Source organism: Halteromyces radiatus (assembly GCF_025201355.1).
Source record: "Halteromyces radiatus strain CBS 162.75 chromosome Unknown BX664scaffold_4, whole genome shotgun sequence".
Taxonomy (NCBI): domain Eukaryota; kingdom Fungi; phylum Mucoromycota; class Mucoromycetes; order Mucorales; family Cunninghamellaceae; genus Halteromyces; species Halteromyces radiatus.
The window spans coordinates 1693722-1710051 of record NW_026251690.1 but is presented as its reverse complement, the minus strand read 5'-3'; the positions used below and the strand labels follow the sequence as shown (position 1 = coordinate 1710051).

General features: G+C 34.1%; 8 protein-coding genes across 8 annotated transcripts; 4 read left to right on the top strand and 4 right to left on the bottom strand.

The window, feature by feature from the left end:
* Positions 1 to 157: 157 nt before the first annotated feature.
* Positions 158 to 1141, top strand: BX664DRAFT_332744 (NUDIX hydrolase domain-like protein). Its single transcript, XM_051545385.1, has 5 exons — positions 158 to 314; positions 400 to 483; positions 565 to 631; positions 692 to 837; positions 903 to 1141. The coding sequence occupies exons 1-5, from the start codon at positions 234 to 236 to the stop codon at positions 996 to 998; spliced, it is 474 nt and encodes a 157-aa protein (XP_051400171.1). The 5' UTR covers positions 158 to 233; the 3' UTR covers positions 999 to 1141.
* A 262-nt stretch (positions 1142 to 1403) lies between these two features.
* On the top strand, positions 1404 to 2521 carry BX664DRAFT_332738 (Adenosylcobalamin biosynthesis, ATP:cob(I)alamin adenosyltransferase-like protein). Its single transcript, XM_051545384.1, has 7 exons — positions 1404 to 1449; positions 1522 to 1615; positions 1699 to 1753; positions 1858 to 1930; positions 2010 to 2113; positions 2173 to 2297; positions 2373 to 2521. Exons 1-7 carry the CDS (start codon positions 1419 to 1421, stop codon positions 2455 to 2457), a joined length of 567 nt encoding a protein of 188 aa, XP_051400170.1. The 5' UTR covers positions 1404 to 1418; the 3' UTR covers positions 2458 to 2521.
* Positions 2522 to 2670: 149 nt separating this feature from the next.
* BX664DRAFT_332735 (calmodulin) lies at positions 2671 to 3754 on the bottom strand. Its single transcript, XM_051545383.1, has 4 exons — positions 3578 to 3754; positions 3233 to 3453; positions 2967 to 3082; positions 2671 to 2843 (listed from the first exon to the last, which is right to left on the bottom strand). Exons 1-4 carry the CDS (start codon positions 3578 to 3580, stop codon positions 2737 to 2739), a joined length of 447 nt encoding a protein of 148 aa, XP_051400169.1. The 5' UTR covers positions 3581 to 3754; the 3' UTR covers positions 2671 to 2736.
* On the bottom strand, positions 3667 to 5045 carry BX664DRAFT_132010 (uncharacterized protein). Its single transcript, XM_051539812.1, has 2 exons — positions 5025 to 5045; positions 3667 to 4849 (listed from the first exon to the last, which is right to left on the bottom strand). Exon 2 carries the CDS (start codon positions 4623 to 4625, stop codon positions 3888 to 3890), a length of 738 nt encoding a protein of 245 aa, XP_051400168.1. The 5' UTR covers positions 4626 to 4849; positions 5025 to 5045; the 3' UTR covers positions 3667 to 3887.
* Positions 4966 to 5301, bottom strand: BX664DRAFT_262423 (copper fist DNA binding domain-containing protein; the record flags this gene model as incomplete). Its single annotated transcript, XM_051540720.1, has 2 exons — positions 4966 to 5151; positions 5251 to 5301. Coding segments are annotated over 2 exons (237 nt in total), but the record flags the coding sequence as incomplete, so codon positions are not given.
* A 700-nt stretch (positions 5302 to 6001) lies between these two features.
* Positions 6002 to 8587, top strand: BX664DRAFT_280180 (uncharacterized protein). The gene is made up of 4 exons (XM_051541471.1): positions 6002 to 6357; positions 6419 to 6895; positions 6980 to 7033; positions 7101 to 8587. The coding sequence occupies exons 1-4, from the start codon at positions 6028 to 6030 to the stop codon at positions 8355 to 8357; spliced, it is 2118 nt and encodes a 705-aa protein (XP_051400166.1). The 5' UTR covers positions 6002 to 6027; the 3' UTR covers positions 8358 to 8587.
* A 276-nt stretch (positions 8588 to 8863) lies between these two features.
* BX664DRAFT_332731 (uncharacterized protein) lies at positions 8864 to 12099 on the bottom strand. The gene is made up of 9 exons (XM_051545382.1): positions 11624 to 12099; positions 11451 to 11574; positions 11173 to 11382; positions 10815 to 11085; positions 9766 to 10697; positions 9596 to 9677; positions 9446 to 9501; positions 9252 to 9338; positions 8864 to 9189 (listed from the first exon to the last, which is right to left on the bottom strand). Exons 1-9 carry the CDS (start codon positions 12049 to 12051, stop codon positions 8938 to 8940), a joined length of 2442 nt encoding a protein of 813 aa, XP_051400165.1. The 5' UTR covers positions 12052 to 12099; the 3' UTR covers positions 8864 to 8937.
* A 2626-nt stretch (positions 12100 to 14725) lies between these two features.
* Positions 14726 to 16328, top strand: BX664DRAFT_131907 (aspartic peptidase domain-containing protein). The gene has a single exon (XM_051539811.1). The coding sequence runs from the start codon at positions 14822 to 14824 to the stop codon at positions 16157 to 16159; it is 1338 nt and encodes a 445-aa protein (XP_051400164.1). The 5' UTR covers positions 14726 to 14821; the 3' UTR covers positions 16160 to 16328.
* Positions 16329 to 16330: the final 2 nt, after the last annotated feature.

Below are 16330 nucleotides of genomic sequence, written 5' to 3'. Positions count from 1 at the left end.
TTTCGTTTTTATTAAGATGCTCCATTACCATCTTAGTACTCTTTTTTTTTTTTTTTTTTTTTTTTTTTTTTTGACAGATGACAAAAGATGCTTAGGGCAATGATAAACTGAATGACAGGCAGCGGACTTTTTTATCTTATTTTTTCTTCTTCTGTTTTCTCTTTTGCCTTTTCTCTTGTTTTTCTTTCCACATTCATTTTATTTTATACCAACAACATCCAGGTGTATCAAGCATGTCCTCATTTCCCCCATTTGCTTCTGAAGCAAGAACAGGTCGGGAGAATCAAACATACGATGACCAATATGCCCGTCAAGTACGGAACCATTATGATTGTTATATATTTTTATTTGACTTTATTAACAAAAACATTTTATCCCTACTATTATTCTTTTGGATAGGTTGCAGGATGCCTACCTATAGATGTGAAAAATCAACGTATCCTTTTAGTCCAAAGCAGTAAACATGATCATATTTGGGTGATGGTGTGTTTCACAAAAGATGTATCATCATCGCTGATTTTTTATATGTTAACCTTTTTTTTTATTTTATATTATTTTATATAGCCTAAAGGTGGATGGGAAAATGATGAAACTGTAGAACAAGCTGCTGCTAGGGAAACATATGAAGAAGGTAAAAAGAATAGAATGTATCTAGACGGAAAAAAAAACTCATTGATTCATATTTTTATAGCTGGTGTTTGTGGAGATATTGTTGGTTTTATTGGTGATTATATGGATTATGACAAGTTTGATCGTCCTAAAACTCATTTTTGGTTCTATGAAATGCATATCAAAGAAATCCTTGATACTTGGCCAGAAATGCGACAACGAAGATGGGTAAGGAGATAAAAAAAAAAAAAAAAAAAAAACTTGTTCTCACACTTCCATTCTTTTTGATATAGTTTACGTTTGATGAAGCCATGCACGTGCTACGATTCAAGCCAATCATGCAACGGGCTTTACAACGATCCAGTCTTGCCTCTCTTCCTTCTGTTTAGATGTAATTTTAACTAGATTATTATATTTGTATCTTTTTTCCTTTAGATGTTTTATTTTTTGCTTAATCTCCCTACAATTCATTTGATGCTATCAATTATCTAAATCTGAATAAAACAAAAACCGATGTCATTTTTATACCAGAGTTGTTGTCAGTATAAGAATAAAGATATATTATCATTTGAAAACAATTTTACTACAGTAAGTAATAGAATAGTGTTAATTTCTCAAAATTAATAGTTAATATCCTCAAGTACGATCAAGGAAGACAAGAATTCATTGAGATGATCATGATGAAGCGTTAGAGTCATCAATGTATGGAAGAATAGGACGTTAGTTTCAAACACCGCTGCTAGTTGTTGTCCATTTTTAAAATGTTTGTGATGCCTTTTCTCGTCTTTTCTTCTCTTTCTATAGCTGCTATGAAAATCTATACCAAGACAGGCGATAAAGGTTACTGAACAACCAATATTTGAATTAAAACGAGAATGTGACTAACATGCTCTCGTTGTTATGACTTTATAGGTACATCCAGTTTATACAATGGTGAACGACGTGACAAGGACGATATAATATTTGAAGCTCTTGGTACCACCGATGAACTCTCTTCTCATATTGGGTAAGTATATATATATATATATATATATATATATATATATATAAATGATAATGAAACAATGTTTTCCTTTTTTTTTGGAATAGGTTGGCAATGGAATATCTTGAAAATGATAGCTTTCTCACGGAACGCTTGGAAAAGGTGATGAGTATGGAACCAAAAAGTTATACATACAATCCATATTGTTTTTAAATATAAAGTTTGATTTGGTGGGTGATTTATTTCGTTTTTAATTATTCAATTAGATACAATGTTCGCTACAAGATATTGGTTCCAATATTGCTACTCCTCGTGAAAGATCCAACACCAATCGCTTAGGTAATTTTTTTTAATTGATTTGTCATCGTGTATATTGATATCTTGTTTTGTTTTATTATTTATTTCGATGGATGATTAGAACGAACGTCATTTGATCCAGAAGGAAAACTTGTATTAGAATTAGAACAGTGGATTGATTTCATGGATGAAGAGTTACCTCGATTGACAAAGTTTATTTTACCAGTAAGGAATGTTTCTATATAGAAAGTAAACTGACTTTTTATTTGTTTATTTATATAAAGTCTGGAGGAAAAGCAAGTGCTACATTACATGTGTCAAGATCTGTTTGTCGTAGAGCTGAACGACGCGTGCAACCATTGACTCGGGAGCATCTTTGTGATGACAGTGTTGCCATCTATTTAAACAGGTAAATATTATATAATCAGAAGCATCCGGAAAAGAAAACCAGTGGCTCATATAATTTTATTATTTATTTATTTAGGTTGAGTGATTTTTTATTCAATGCAGCTAGATTAGCGGCGAAACGTCAAGGCAAAGAAGAAAAGGTCTATGTGAAACCAAAATAAGGAACAATGGAAAACAAAAAAAAAAACCGCTCAATTTCCCTCAATCGCCCATTCAACTCTTGCCTTCTTTATATGATTTTTATTTGAAATAAACTTATGTATATATATTTGTTTATAGATTATTCTTTTGTTGATACTTAACTAATATCTAATGAAAATAAGGAAAACAATAGTCCTTTATCATTCTCAAATTTGTAAAACGCTAATTTTCACTGTTGGTATAAATGACAACAAAGTCATAGAGAATAAAGTATTTTATTTATTTCAAACATCATCAAACTATTTCATCATCATTTTAACGAATTCTTCATAGTTAATTTGACCATCACCATCTATATCGGCTTCACGGATCATTTCGTCCAATTCTTGTTCAGAGAGTCGTTCACCTACAGATTGCAGTGTAACACCAAAAAAAAAAAAAAAAGAATAACCTTTCTATTAGTTCGTGTTTTCCTTTTTGATCCATTAACTCCATCTGTTTTTAATATATATATATATATAATACTTACCGACAGAAATCATCACCTGGCGTAATTCATCTGCTGAGATATAGTTGTTACCATCTTTATCAAACACTTGAAATGCTTCCTTTAGTTCTTGAATTGCGTCAGTATCGCGTCGTTTCCTGTAAAAAAAAAAAAAAAAAAAATTAGTTTCTGACACGCAATCTCCCCTTCTCACACACATGACACACACGATAAACAAATCCTGATGCATCCTATAGTTATCATCCTAAATGATCATTCATATAATAACATTTCTTTTTTTTTATTACCTGATCATCAAAGAGAGAAATTCATTGAAATCCATGATACCATTTCCATCTGCATCGGCTTCATTAATCATATCCTTCAATTCAAGTTCAGTAGCATTCATATCGAGAGACTTCATCACAGCCCCTAGTTCCTTGGTATCAATGAACCCATTTCGGTCACGGTCGAATAAGTTGAATGCATCTCGGAATTCTGCTAAACGTTCTTCAGAAAGTTGGTCAGTCTATAAGTCGAATAAAAAAAAAAAAAGAAGAGAATGAGATAAGCGCTAGTAACTATGGAATATGTCACAAAATCACTAACCAACTTCATTCTTTCCACTGCCACTCACTTTTCTTTATTTTTACCATATTAATAAAATAAGCTGTGATTGAAAGGAAAAAAAAAGTGAAAGAAAGAAGTGAAAGGAAGACAAAAAAAAAAAAGGAGACAAGAGAAGATGATCATGGGCGTTGAGGGTTGGGTTTCAAAATTTATTTGGCTCCTAAATAATGACATACAAGCAAAACTAAAATAATAATAATAATAAAAAAAGAACATATACAAGTAGTAGTAATAATAATAGAAGAAAAAAATCAATTTTTTCATAAATTAAACATAAATATCATAAACATAAGCATATTTCATAAAAAGAGAAAATCATAAAAAAAAATATTATTAGTCTTCATCCGAACTTAAAGAATGTTGTATAGGATAGCCAGCATAAGGATCTAAACCTTGAGATGCAAATATGGAACTAGTAGGATGTACCAAACAACCTGGACATGAACATGATTTTCCACAATAACAAGTAACAATTCTTGTAGTACTGATCGTTTGTTGTTGTTGTTGCTGTTGTTGTTGCTGTTGTTGAGTGTCAACAAGTTTCGGTAAAGGTGTCATTGTAATGATGACTGATTCCCCTGTTTCTCCTGGTGGTGGTCCTGATGATTGAGCTCTCCATTGTGCCAATTTCTGACACTGTCCAAAAAGAGATGGATGATTATATGAATGTGGTATAGGCGTTGAAAATGAAGATAAAGTGGTGGCAGATTGAGGAGATGTGTTGCTCGTGGATGATAATATGGAAGGTGAAGAGACGGATGTTGTTGTCCTACTTTGTTGTTGAATCATGTTGTCCAATAAATTACACAAATCATCATCCAATTCCTTCATCATATCATTATTATCTATATTGTTGGATGATGATGACGATATGGACCGGGAAAGAGGAATATCATTTGAAAGATAATTGTTCAATATAGAGGACTGATTTTGATGATTGGATGATGATGTTGGTAGTATGAGTGGTGGATGGATAAAAGATGTAGGTGATGATGATCTTCGTTGTTTACTACTGGATGGCTTGGTAGGACGACGGCTATCTTTGCTTGATTTTTGAAACACATAGCCCATGTTTTCATGAGAGTGCAGCTGACATTGATGATGATGATGATGCTCGGAAGGACTAACTAGGGCCCAACAAAAAGAAGGAGGTGATGATCCACTACTGGTATTACTGGTATTGAGTGTTTGACTAGGAATAGTGATGGGTGAGGGTCGCTTAGTTATATTTGCTTCGTTTGATTGTTTATCTTGATAAAGACTTTGATCAGTCGACTTTGATATTGATGTTGATTCTAAATAATAATAATAATAATAAAAAAAAAAAAAAGAGAGAAGAAATAAAGTCAATTATTTCCTTTTGTTCATCCTATCCATCACCCATCGTACTATCAATACCATATATCAATCATCACATATAATCGACCATCATATCATCATGATTACCTTTACTCTTTTTGTTACAGATACATTTGATATGTAATTGCTTTGTTTTCCGAAGATCTCTACAAAGTGGACATTGACTCACAGGTCTTCCTTTTTTCCTGATTTCAAATAAAGGACGATCAGTATGTTTACAATTGGATGCTCGATGACCCTATTTGTTATTTTTTTTTTGAAAAAAAAAAAAAAAAACTGACATTCATTAACTTTAAAAAAGCTTGCATTTCATTTCTGTGGTGGATGAAGGCTTTACCTTGATACATGTCGTACAAGCAAACTTTACTCCGTTGATGAGCATGGATATAAGTAGATCCCGTCGGTGGTTAAATGAGTGATGATTTGCCCTGAGTACAATTAAGATATACACAAAAAAGAATCAATGTCAAAAGTGGCGTGAAAAAAAAAAGAAGAGAGTGAACGAGAGAGAGAGAGAAATAGAGCGATAAGAAAGAGAGCGTACGTATATATATATATGTGTGTGAGTATATATGAATGAAAAGAAGGAAGCAGAAAATCAATGATCACAGCCGATCCGATTCTGTCACGCACACGCGTAAAAAAAAAAAAAAAAAAAAGAAGGGTATTTGTTTGTGTATAAAAGGTTCGATCCAAATGACTTTTTGATAGATACGGTTTAATTATATATATTAAAAGATAGATACATTCCCAGCTATAAGCCAAAAGTAAAAAGAAGTGAAAAAGAAATAGGAAAAGAAGAAGAAAAGGATGATGATGATGATGATTATATATCAATCATACTTGATTCACCGAAGCTGCCTTTTTATTTTTGTTACTTTGAGGCAATTTTTTTTTTTTTACAAAAAGAAAAGCTTAGAGTTTTTATTCAATGGCATATAAAGCGCATATCCCCCCGACGTCACATGTAATGAAAGCGACACAAAAAAAAATTCAATGACGTTCATTCGCTTAATTGCTGGTCAATTCAATGGAACCAATCTCTCCCCCTTTTTTGAAACGCCCTTCTTGATTTCAGTTTCCGAATTTTTTTTTTCTTTCTTTCTTTTTCTTTATGGTCTCTTTAGAAATAGTTCAGTTATGGTTAACTGATCTCTCTAGTTTAGTTCAATTCATAGGTGCTCTTTTGGGTCTTTGTGCCATTATACTTCCCATCTTACAGAATCTACCCTTTTATTATACTATCACTTATTGGCTAGATCTCACTTTTACATTTCTTGTCCATATCTTTTCTCGTATTACTTTCTTCTCCTTTCCTACTTCAATAGAAGAGTTACATCAAGATCCTCTTACTGTTTGTTTGGCTTCATCAGAAACATCTTCTTGTTTGGTATCTGGTTTATCTAATACTGGTAACTCTTGCTTTCTTAACTCTGTTCTTCAGGTAACAGAAAATATAAATAGAGCATTATAACTGACTGACTCACATATCATATTAATAAAAGGCAGTGTCCTCTTTACCCAGTTTACATGTATACCTCTATCAAGTCAAGAGTCCTACTTCACCAGTGACAAATACATTCTTCAAAACCATACGACGTATCTCCAAACCTCAACGTTCTCGGTCCAGTATCCGTCCTAGCGAACTTGCGAGAGCTCTTGCCATCAAAAGAGCTCAATCCAACTCATCCTTTGGTGGTCGCCGGCAATCCTCTTTTCTTATGAATCGTGAACAACAGGATGCTCAAGAATTTTTTCAAGTATTGATGGCGGCCGTTGAGTCAGAATCCCAGTACTATCAACCTAATACGACAAAACGAGCAGTGATGATAACCGTTGGTCTACGTGAACTTCTTGTACCATCCTCGCCTTCGATTAGAACAGCAAAATATGTCAACAATAGCAATAGCAATTCCTTTTTGGGCAGACCATTGACGGGTTTGTTGGCCAGTCGATTATCATGCGTACAATGTGGATACACGGTGAGTGACTAGATAAAAGAGGAGAACATGATGATGATTATTATTGGAATACTGATATCCTTTTTTTTTTTTTTTTTGATATAGGGTGTCATTCGACATTTCTCATTCAACAATATACAATTATGTTTGCCAAGTGTTGTAAGTATAATGAAACAGAAGCATATATATATACTTAAGTTTTTTTTTTTTTTTTCGTTGTGATTAGTATTCAGTGACGATCGAACAATGTCTCAAACAATATACATCCATAGAATACTTGCGTGATGCATCATGTCGACAATGTACTTTATTAACAAAGGCGGTATTGATAAGGGATAAGACAAGATCATTACAACGGCAAGCCGATAACGTGAACAAGGAGAAACGGAAACAACTTTTATCACAGCTAGTGTCATTGGAAAAGGAACGGATGCAATTGGAACATCGATTACGGACAAGGCAAATGGATTCATCCGATGATGAGGATAGCAATGATATCTACGACAGTACTACTGATAGAAAAAGGAACAAGATCAAGCATCGTCATACAATCAGTCCAAGATCTACCAAACAAGTTATGATTGCTAAACCACCCTCTGTACTATGCCTCCATGTGACTCGATCAGCTGTCCATCATTCTTCTGGTATGATTTTCAAAAACTCATGTCAACTTGTCTTCAATGAATTTTTGGACTTGACGCCTTTTGTGACCTCGGGTACTCTTCATACTCAACCTACAGTACCTCTTTCATCCATATCTAGTGGGCTGAACAACAAACGAAGCTCTTCTGATGTTTCATCTCATTTGTATCGATTAATGAGCGTCGTGGTACATTATGGAAGTCATAGTTATGGTCACTATGTTGCTTACAAACGCCGCATTTTACCTTCACAATGTCGATGCTACTCGTGCTCTTCTACTGGATTCAAGCCTAACCAACATGAATCATCATCAGGGAATACCGAAAGGAATGGATTAGTGGATATGAAGGATGATTCGACTGACGATATTACTTCAGGAAACGTTGATGATGGAACACAAACGGAATCTTGGAATCAGTGCGAAACATGGTATCGGATATCGGATAGCAAAGTGGACCCTTGTACTCTAGACGACGTTTTATCTTCTAATCCTTATATGCTTTTCTATGAACGAGTAGATGCCACATCTCAACAAAGCCAAATTATATCAATGAACGAGCATCAACAACTTGGGAAAATGAATGATCAATATTCATCCTCTTCTTCCTCCAGTATGGATTATAGCGACGATGTCAGTGATAGTGACTATGTGTCCAGTGATGATGATGATGATGATGATTCAAATAATCGGGTTATTTCACCGGCAACGCCACTGGATGATCAAGAAGAATTCAGTCCTTATTATTCTGGACTCACTGGTACCTCCATGGAAGCATTAGAAATGGCCAATTCCCTATTGATGATGGATCAACAAGAAGCAAGCTCGTCCTCTGAATCATGACAAATCCAGTATTGATACCCCCCTACTGTTTCCCTATCAACTCATTCTCTTTTTCTTTTATATACATTTACTTATATCAAGTTACCTTTATATATACATTCTTATTCTCTATTCCCATTTGTCCCATCCCATTTATAGTGGTGATCGATTTTTTTTTTTATATGTTTGCCAGTAGATTAGGTATTTTTATGGAAACTTCTAAATAAAAAGAAGGATGATGTGAAGATCTGATATAAATATTGATACACCAGAAAAGAAATCAAGTGTGCGTCATGTGCGATACGTTGTTTGATCTGTAAAAAAAAGGGTCATTTTTATTTAATTAACCAAAAAAAGAAAAAGAAAAAAAAGAGGATATCTGCTAAGAATACAAGCCATACTAACGTAACACCAGAAACAGTGAATTATTACAATACGAATGCTCAATCTTTTTTTTTCCTGAAAAAATCGTCAAATTCCTAGAAAAAGGGATATCTTTTTTTTTTTTTTTTTGTATCATCATCTGTCATTATTATAAAAGCAACAAGTCTTTATTTCAAATATATAGTACAAAAGGCTAATCTAACTAATCTAGTCATCCTTATTCTTGATCATCCTCTAAAATAAATCCCCCACCATCCATGATCTTCTCGGATTTCTCCCGTTCTTTCAGAAATCGATCCCAAGCAGTGCTGTTATCCACCTTTGTTTGATTCTCTGGTTGACCATAATCTTCATTCACCCGTGCATCAATCATAGCTCCAAGAATCAGTTTTCTCCATCGTCCATAGATTTGTTTTTCGTGTTTCGCCGACGCTTTATTCGTCTGATGGTGTTCATGTTCCCGCCATGCCTAAAAAAAAAAAAAGATGTAAATCATCATGCCCTTTCCATAAATATGTATATCTATATTACTTCCAACAAGATGAACTCATTTTCTTTTGCCACAATGATCCCATTCACCATTGGTATAGATCTTCCACGTACGAAATCAAAATCAACCTATTTATTACCATCATAAAAAAAAAAGAGAATTGGGAAGATGAGATGATGAATGTCTCTTCTATCTTTTTCATATATATATATATATATATATATATATATATTACCACTGCTTCGGCATAATCGATTCCTAATTGTCTTGCAATTTTGCCAATGCCATCAACTAAATATCAATAAAAGAGATGAATTCATGTTTTTTTTTTTTTTTTTTTTTTTTTTTTTTTTTTTTTTTTTTTTTTTTTTTGCTTTAGACTTACTTTGAATATGAGCTGCACCTTCAGGTAACATGTCCATAGTAAACAGATCGACACGACCATAGGCATTCTTTGTGATTTTCCCCTAATATGAGTAAGATAAAACATTACCATTTCCAGTTAGTTAGTGCCAATATCCTTTTTTTTTTTTTTATCATTATTGAAATACTTACAACTACAACAGGAGGAGGTCGATAAGGTGCTGTCTGCCAATATCCATAGCAATCCGTTTGTAAAGTATCCCCTTGACGTTTCGCTTCTTCTTGTAATCGCTTCTTTTCCAAAGTGACGGCTCTTGATAGGACTCTTTTCACAGGCACTTGATCATCCATCACCACACGGCCTTGCTTGATCCAAGTTTCGCGTGTATGAATTTGTTGTACACATGATCGTGGGTATACATTTTCACCTTTAATATGTCCAATCACCATACTGTCCATCGTCATATTCTTAGGAGGATGTAATACTTCAAATTTCTTCAGATGACGTTCCAGAACATACAGAGGATGATTCCGTAAGGCTTGCATGGATGTCGGCATACGCTGTTCATGTTGATGTTGCTCGAGTTGTATTTGTTCTTCTTCATACCGCCTTTTGCTTGCTGATATTGTTGTTGATGACTTATTACGTAATTCCGAGGGTTGAAGACCAAAAAGAAACAGTTCAGACCAGAGTCGCCACCCACCTTCTTTTTCTCGTTTTGTCAGCTCTCGTTCACGAGCCGCTAATGCTTTTGGTAAATGTGTTGTATACCGTCGAGTCACATCTACAACGCATCGAATACGTCTTTTTCGTCCTTTCCGTTGATCATCTTGTTGCTTTGATATATCCTCAAAAGCCAATACATAGGAGAGCACGTTTTTTCGATCCGAAATGCCGGGTTCCATCAACTGGGGTTTGTCATAAAGTTGGCGAACAGGATCAATACATATCCACCGTTTCTGATGTGGATTCCATATTTCGCACCATACCGTCGGTGGTTTTGCTTTCTTGTTTTGATAATCATATGTTGTTGGATTGATTGCTGATATTTTTTTGACGTTTTGTTTGGTGCGCGATGAGGATTGTGTAGAATCGTTTGTTGAGTTGTCATCCACGTTATCTGCTAATGTGCATAAGTGAAAATAAAAAAAAAAAAAAGAAATCAGAATATATATTATTAGATAAACCTTATAAAATCACTCTTTGTATTTTTTTTTTTTTTTTTTTTTTTTTTTTTTACCATTAGATATATTGGTAGAAGAAGATGATGGAGTTGTTGATGTGGAGGAAGAAGGTTTATCAGTTCGAGTTGCAGGTATCCGATAAGGAAGTGGTTGAAGTGAAGAGATCAATCGTGTTTCGAAACCCAATGTACGAAGAAGACTGGTAAATAATTGAGCAGACAAATCCCGGGAGCCACTCTTTTCCGCTAAATAATTGACAAAAGCTGTTGGATCTTGAATGATTTCACTGTCATGAATTCCCAGGTTGTCCATATATTGCTCTAAATTCTATTTTTTTTTTTAAAGAAGAAAAATAATAAGAAAAACAAGAAAACGACGGAAGACTTAAATAACAAAGAATGAATGTTATATTACCTTGATCAAGTTTACGCTATAAGTGTCCAAAGGAGGAATAGATTCAAATGTTTCCAAAGGTCTTGTCATCAATCCATAACTATTGATACTAAAGTAATCTTTCCACCAATTCAATAGCCACTTGATTGTTGTGTTGAATTCAGTATCAGATCGGTCTCTTCTTTTATTTTGGTTAGATATATGTTCAGGAATCACAGATAAGCAAACAGACTATAAAATATATATAGCAAAATGTCAGTAGATCACTTTTTTTTTTTTTTTTAATAATCCTAACTTACTTTGACATCTTCTCTTGAACACCATTCATTTCGAATAAGAAAATGACCCACAAGTAATACAACATGACTATTATGCATCCAATCACGTAGTTGTCGTTGATATGCCATTTCCCATTTTGATTTTCTAATATTAAAAATCAGTATTCGTATCATTCATTCTATTTCCTACTTACTTGAGTACAACACGAGGTGTTTCAAAAACAACGTGAACATCCTTGTATTGATGGTGTCCTTCCAGATCCTGTTGACCTTCATCAAATTGAGCATTGTCTTCTTCTTCGTCTTCTTCTTGGTGGTGTTGCGTACTTTGAAGTGTCCATTTTGGAAGCTCAACTGTTTCCCAATCAATAGAATCTTCTTCATCGTCATCGTCAGAATCATTCATATCATTCTCTTCAGTGATAGTTCTTACTTTAGTCATCTCTGGGACGAGTGATAGATCATGGTGGTTATTATACTTGGTTGAGGAAGATTCTGTTTCAGAAGAAGATAGATCATGGTGGTCTTCTTCTGGTTCTTTTTGCTGCCGTTGTCGCTTTCTCTGACATCCCACATCGTCCTGATTCTTTGACCGTGGTTGTTTTGCTTTTCCTCGGGCCATAATATAATTAGGTGATCGAAAAACGGAAGAAGAAACAAAAAAAAAAAAAAAAAAAAAAAAAAAGAAAAGAGTAGCTGCGGGATCAAGTACCAAAAAAAAAAAAAAAAAAAAAAAAAAAAAAAAAAAGGCGAGAGTTCACTGGAGCGCGGCTAGCTGATGCTGAAAAGATGTCTGCTTTGTGCTAAATAGTGTTTTTTTCCTATTGTTCGCATGACTGGAATGCACCCAGCGAAGTTTTCCTTTTTTTCCTTTTTGAGATGTATCCAATTTGGATAAATAAGCAAAGTAATTAAAATACATGAAAAGTTCAATTTCTATTATTATTATTATTATTATGCAGTAATATTTTACTATTGTCTATTATGCTGAGCTCAACTCGTATACACTGGTAAACAATATCAAGTGAAATTTAAAGATCAACTAGAAGATCAAAGTAAAATGAACGATTTTATTTTATTTTTTTCAGGTGACCTAATATACTGAGCATCATATATTGAGGCAAACAAACAAAACTAGATGTGTTGTTACTTTCGATAGGAAGATCGTCAATGAGATGATCCTTCTTTGTACCAGATATTGGATCAACGTCTTCTTTCATCAGCATGACGATAATCATCATCGTCATTACCACTATGAGGATCGTAAGTACCGTCGGTGCTATAATTACTAGAATCGTGATCATTGTGAGGATCATAGCTGCCATCAGGGTCAGAGTCGTTGCCATTATAATCATGATTGCCATCAGAATCAACATCATGACCACCATGACCGTCATCGCCATCATTGCCATCATCGCCATCATTGCCATCATCACCATCGTTGCCATCATCACCATCAGAGGAATGGCCATGTCCATTTCGACCATGATTGCCATCATCATCGCCATCTTTGTGGCCATTGCGATCATGATTTCCATCATCATCACCATCATGGCCATCATGACCTCGATTGCCATTAGAGTAAGTGCCATGTCCATTTCGACCATGATTTCCATCATCATCATCGTGACCATCATGACCATTAGGTTCATGGTTACCATCATCATCATCATCATCATGATCTTTACGACCATCATCATCATGATCTTTACGATCCTGGTTGCCATCAGAGTCCCTGCCGCCACCATTATGGCCATGTCTGTCACCGTCATCATCATCATTATTTTTATGGCCATTATGATTGCCATCATGACTAGCTTGATGATGATCATCTCTACGATCAAAGTGTTCAGTAACACATTTGCCAGAGGTACCTAAAGCTCTCATATCGCCACATTTGGAGATGCTTCGGGAACGATCATCCATGGATACCAGATCTGCTCTCTCAACAAGAGGAAGACTGATCACCAAAGGGATGGAAAGGGACAAGAAAATAAAGTAAAAAGGACGAATAATCATTGTGAATATAAATAGGTTGTTAATATAAAGAACAAAAAAAAAAAGAAAAGAAAAGAAAAAGATGAAAGAAAAAAAAAAGAGGTTTGTATTTATACACATTTGAGCTGTGCTTGGGCATCATCCTTCTTATAGTCCTATGTAGTACGATGAGCCATACTTTTCTCATGCATAAAATGATGGAACTTTTAAAAGGAAATTTTGTTGATTATCCATTATGAAAATTGCATTTGTTTATCATAAATAATGAGCATTATGCCCAGAAAGACAATTTCTTTTTTTTGTAGAAATTGCCCCACTTGTCGCAAAAAAAAAAAAAAAAAAAAGAATTGAGATGATTTAACTTTTGGCTGTAGTAGCCAATATGGAATTATTACTGTATTTTTTTTTTCTTCTTTTCTCCCAAGGCATTGCTCAAAAACTCCTCCCCTATTTTAACCTTTTCAGTCTATGTAGATGATTTAACTGATGATTTATGATACACGATTAAGAGATCACTTTGACTTGGCCTTTACAAGTCATCATCCACTCTAGATAATCAGTCTCATGAATTGACGATAGATGATGAATGATGAAAGTATGATGGTATAATATATATATATATATATATTCTCTGTCAAATTTGAGTTGATCATTGCTTGATATATTCTTTTTTTTTTTTTTTTCTAAACTCAATCGATAATTTCTATATTATTCATGGCAATGAAAAAAAAAAAAAAAAGAGAGAGAGATTAGAGTACAGAACATCTATAAAAGGAAAATGGAAGACACTATTGTAATAGAAGTATCAGGTCATGGTTTACAGAATTGAAGTTAATGAAATATCTACTATTCTTTTTCTGGTAATGGATCTTGTTTCAACAAAGGAGGAGGTAGAAAATAGGGGTTTAAAAGCAAGGTACGACAAAGAGTGATGGTATATTACTTTTCGTGGTTACAAACCTATGATTTAGTTTCCCTCTTTTTTTATATATTGATTGTTTTCTCTTTTTTTTTTTTTTTTTTTGTAATATGCCTATAGTAATGATGAATAAAGGATGATGATAAATGAAAATGAAAATGATTGTAGTTTTCTTTTTTTTTTTTTTAATGATAAAGGATGAAATAGTTATTATAAAAAAAAAAAAAAAAGAAAATGTAAAATGAAAATGAAAACGTGTAACGAATATGATTTTGACATCGTTACACAGTTTACATCTAATATGGAGTCTTTTATATATATATTTTAGTCTGGGATGGTATTCTTTTTTTCTTTTTTTTTTTTTGAATCAAATTTTTCATTTACGCTCCTTTTTTTCTTTTTCTTTTCATATCACTTTTTTTATTATTATTAGTCTACGGACTTCCCTTCCCTTTCCCTTCTTTCATTCCTTATAATGTATATTCAACAAAGTTTGTTTTTAGTAACAGCTTTATTCTTAGGTTTCAGTACTACAGCACCTACTCCTGCAACACCTATTCGTTTACCTCTACGTCGAATTACAAAGAATAATGAATTGAACAAACGAGACTTTTTAAGCTCACTAGATCATCCTCTTCTTAGTAACTCACCTTTATCCACCTCTCTCTTGAACGACATTGATCTCTTTCAATATGGTATTGAAGTTCAAGTAGGTACACCTGGTCAAGAATTTTTACTTTTATTTGATACTGGTAGTTCAGACACTTGGATACCCTCTCAAAAATGTACCAAAGAGAAAGGATGTTTATCAGGTCGACAATATGATCCTTCTCAATCAACCACTTATCAAGGCGAATTGAATAAGGTGAATATTACCTATGGTATTGGAGCAGCCACCGGTCATTACTTTGTTGATCGATTACAAGTAGGTGATCAAGCCAATCTAGGTATTCCATCTCAAACACTTGTCTTGATCGATGATAATCAAGGCCCTATCGCTCAACAATCTACAGCCAACGACAACAATGAACAAGATGACAACAGCCTCCTTAGTCCTACTTCTTCCAATCAACATCCTTTGATTGATGGTATTTTTGCAGCAGGTTTCCCGGCAGGTACCTTGATGGCACAACAAAAACAACATGATCAATATACGCCTTATCCAATAGGTTTATGGGAAAATAAGTTGATTCCTGCCCCTCTCTTTAGCTTGACAATGGATGAAGGTTCAACACAAGCAACTGGTTCTGACTGGATAGGTGAGGTGATGTTTGGTGCAGTGGATGATAGCAAACATACCGATGTGATTCAATATACATCAGTGATCAAACGCAACGATGGTGTGTATTCGCATTGGATGGTAGGTGTCAATGGTTTTCAATATGACAATGGTACCAACATGAATTTCCATTTCACTGAGCCTACTCATTTCCTGGTGGATTCTGGTTCCAACTTTATGTATTTACCCAAAGGTTTATCTGATCAACTGGCTGATGTGGTATCCAAAGGTACTGCTACATGGACAGGTGCTACTTACCGTGTGGACTGTGCTCTGATGGATGAAAACAATAACGATGGCAAGGCTTTACTCAATGTGATGTTCCCTCAATTAGACAATAACACTATTTCCTTTGCCATGTCCGTACCTGTGGCTCGTCTGGTGGGCAAAAATGGTGCTGATGATCAATGTATTCTGTATTTTGCTCCTTCTCAAACAAGTAATGTGTTTACCTTGGGCAATCTTTGGTTGCGTCATTTTGTTTCTGTATTTAACTTTGGTGATTATCGTGTTGGTTTCTCTCCATTAGCCTAGATTTGATGTGATTCCTTTTTCCCTTCAAACTATTTTATTACATGATTGTTACCCTCCATCTAGTCCTATTTATTTATCTTTTGTTTTTGTTTTTTTTTTCCTTTCCCTTCTGATTGTAAAAATAATAATAAAAAAGAAACAATATTTTGATCGTATGATTGATTTTATTTT

Bases quoted from the DNA above. Each gene is read 5' to 3' on its own strand.
- BX664DRAFT_332738 (XM_051545384.1), top strand. From the start codon at position 1,419: ATGAAAATCTATACCAAGACAGGCGATAAAG. The intron at 1,931-2,009 runs GTAATTTTTTTT...ATGGATGATTAG, and splicing joins ATCCAACACCAATCGCTTAG to AACGAACGTCATTTGATCCA. The intron at 2,114-2,172 runs GTAAGGAATGTT...ATTTATATAAAG, and splicing joins TGACAAAGTTTATTTTACCA to TCTGGAGGAAAAGCAAGTGC.
- BX664DRAFT_132010 (XM_051539812.1), bottom strand. From the start codon at position 4,625: ATGGGCTATGTGTTTCAAAAATCAAGCAAAGATAGCCGTCGTCCTACC.
- BX664DRAFT_332731 (XM_051545382.1), bottom strand. From the start codon at position 12,051: ATGGCCCGAGGAAAAGCAAAACAACCACGGTCAAAGAATCAGGACGAT. The intron at 10,698-10,814 runs GTAAAAAAAAAA...TATGCACATTAG, and splicing joins TTCTACCAATATATCTAATG to CAGATAACGTGGATGACAAC. The intron at 9,339-9,445 runs GTAATATATATA...GGTAATAAATAG, and splicing joins TCGATTATGCCGAAGCAGTG to GTTGATTTTGATTTCGTACG.
- BX664DRAFT_131907 (XM_051539811.1), top strand. From the start codon at position 14,822: ATGTATATTCAACAAAGTTTGTTTTTAGTAACAGCTTTATTCTTAGGT.
- BX664DRAFT_332744 (XM_051545385.1), top strand. From the start codon at position 234: ATGTCCTCATTTCCCCCATTTGCTTCTGAAGCAAGAACAGGTCGGGAG. The intron at 484-564 runs GTGTGTTTCACA...TATTTTATATAG, and splicing joins ATGATCATATTTGGGTGATG to CCTAAAGGTGGATGGGAAAA. The intron at 632-691 runs GTAAAAAGAATA...ATATTTTTATAG, and splicing joins TAGGGAAACATATGAAGAAG to CTGGTGTTTGTGGAGATATT.
- BX664DRAFT_280180 (XM_051541471.1), top strand. From the start codon at position 6,028: ATGGTCTCTTTAGAAATAGTTCAGTTATGGTTAACTGATCTCTCTAGT. The intron at 6,896-6,979 runs GTGAGTGACTAG...TTTTTGATATAG, and splicing joins GCGTACAATGTGGATACACG to GGTGTCATTCGACATTTCTC. The intron at 7,034-7,100 runs GTAAGTATAATG...CGTTGTGATTAG, and splicing joins AATTATGTTTGCCAAGTGTT to TATTCAGTGACGATCGAACA.
- BX664DRAFT_332735 (XM_051545383.1), bottom strand. The intron at 3,083-3,232 runs GTAATAAAAAAA...TTTTTTTTACAG, and splicing joins TTTCTCTCTTTGATGATCAG to GAAACGACGCGATACTGACG. The intron at 2,844-2,966 runs GTAAGTATTATA...TGCAATCTGTAG, and splicing joins CCAGGTGATGATTTCTGTCG to GTGAACGACTCTCTGAACAA.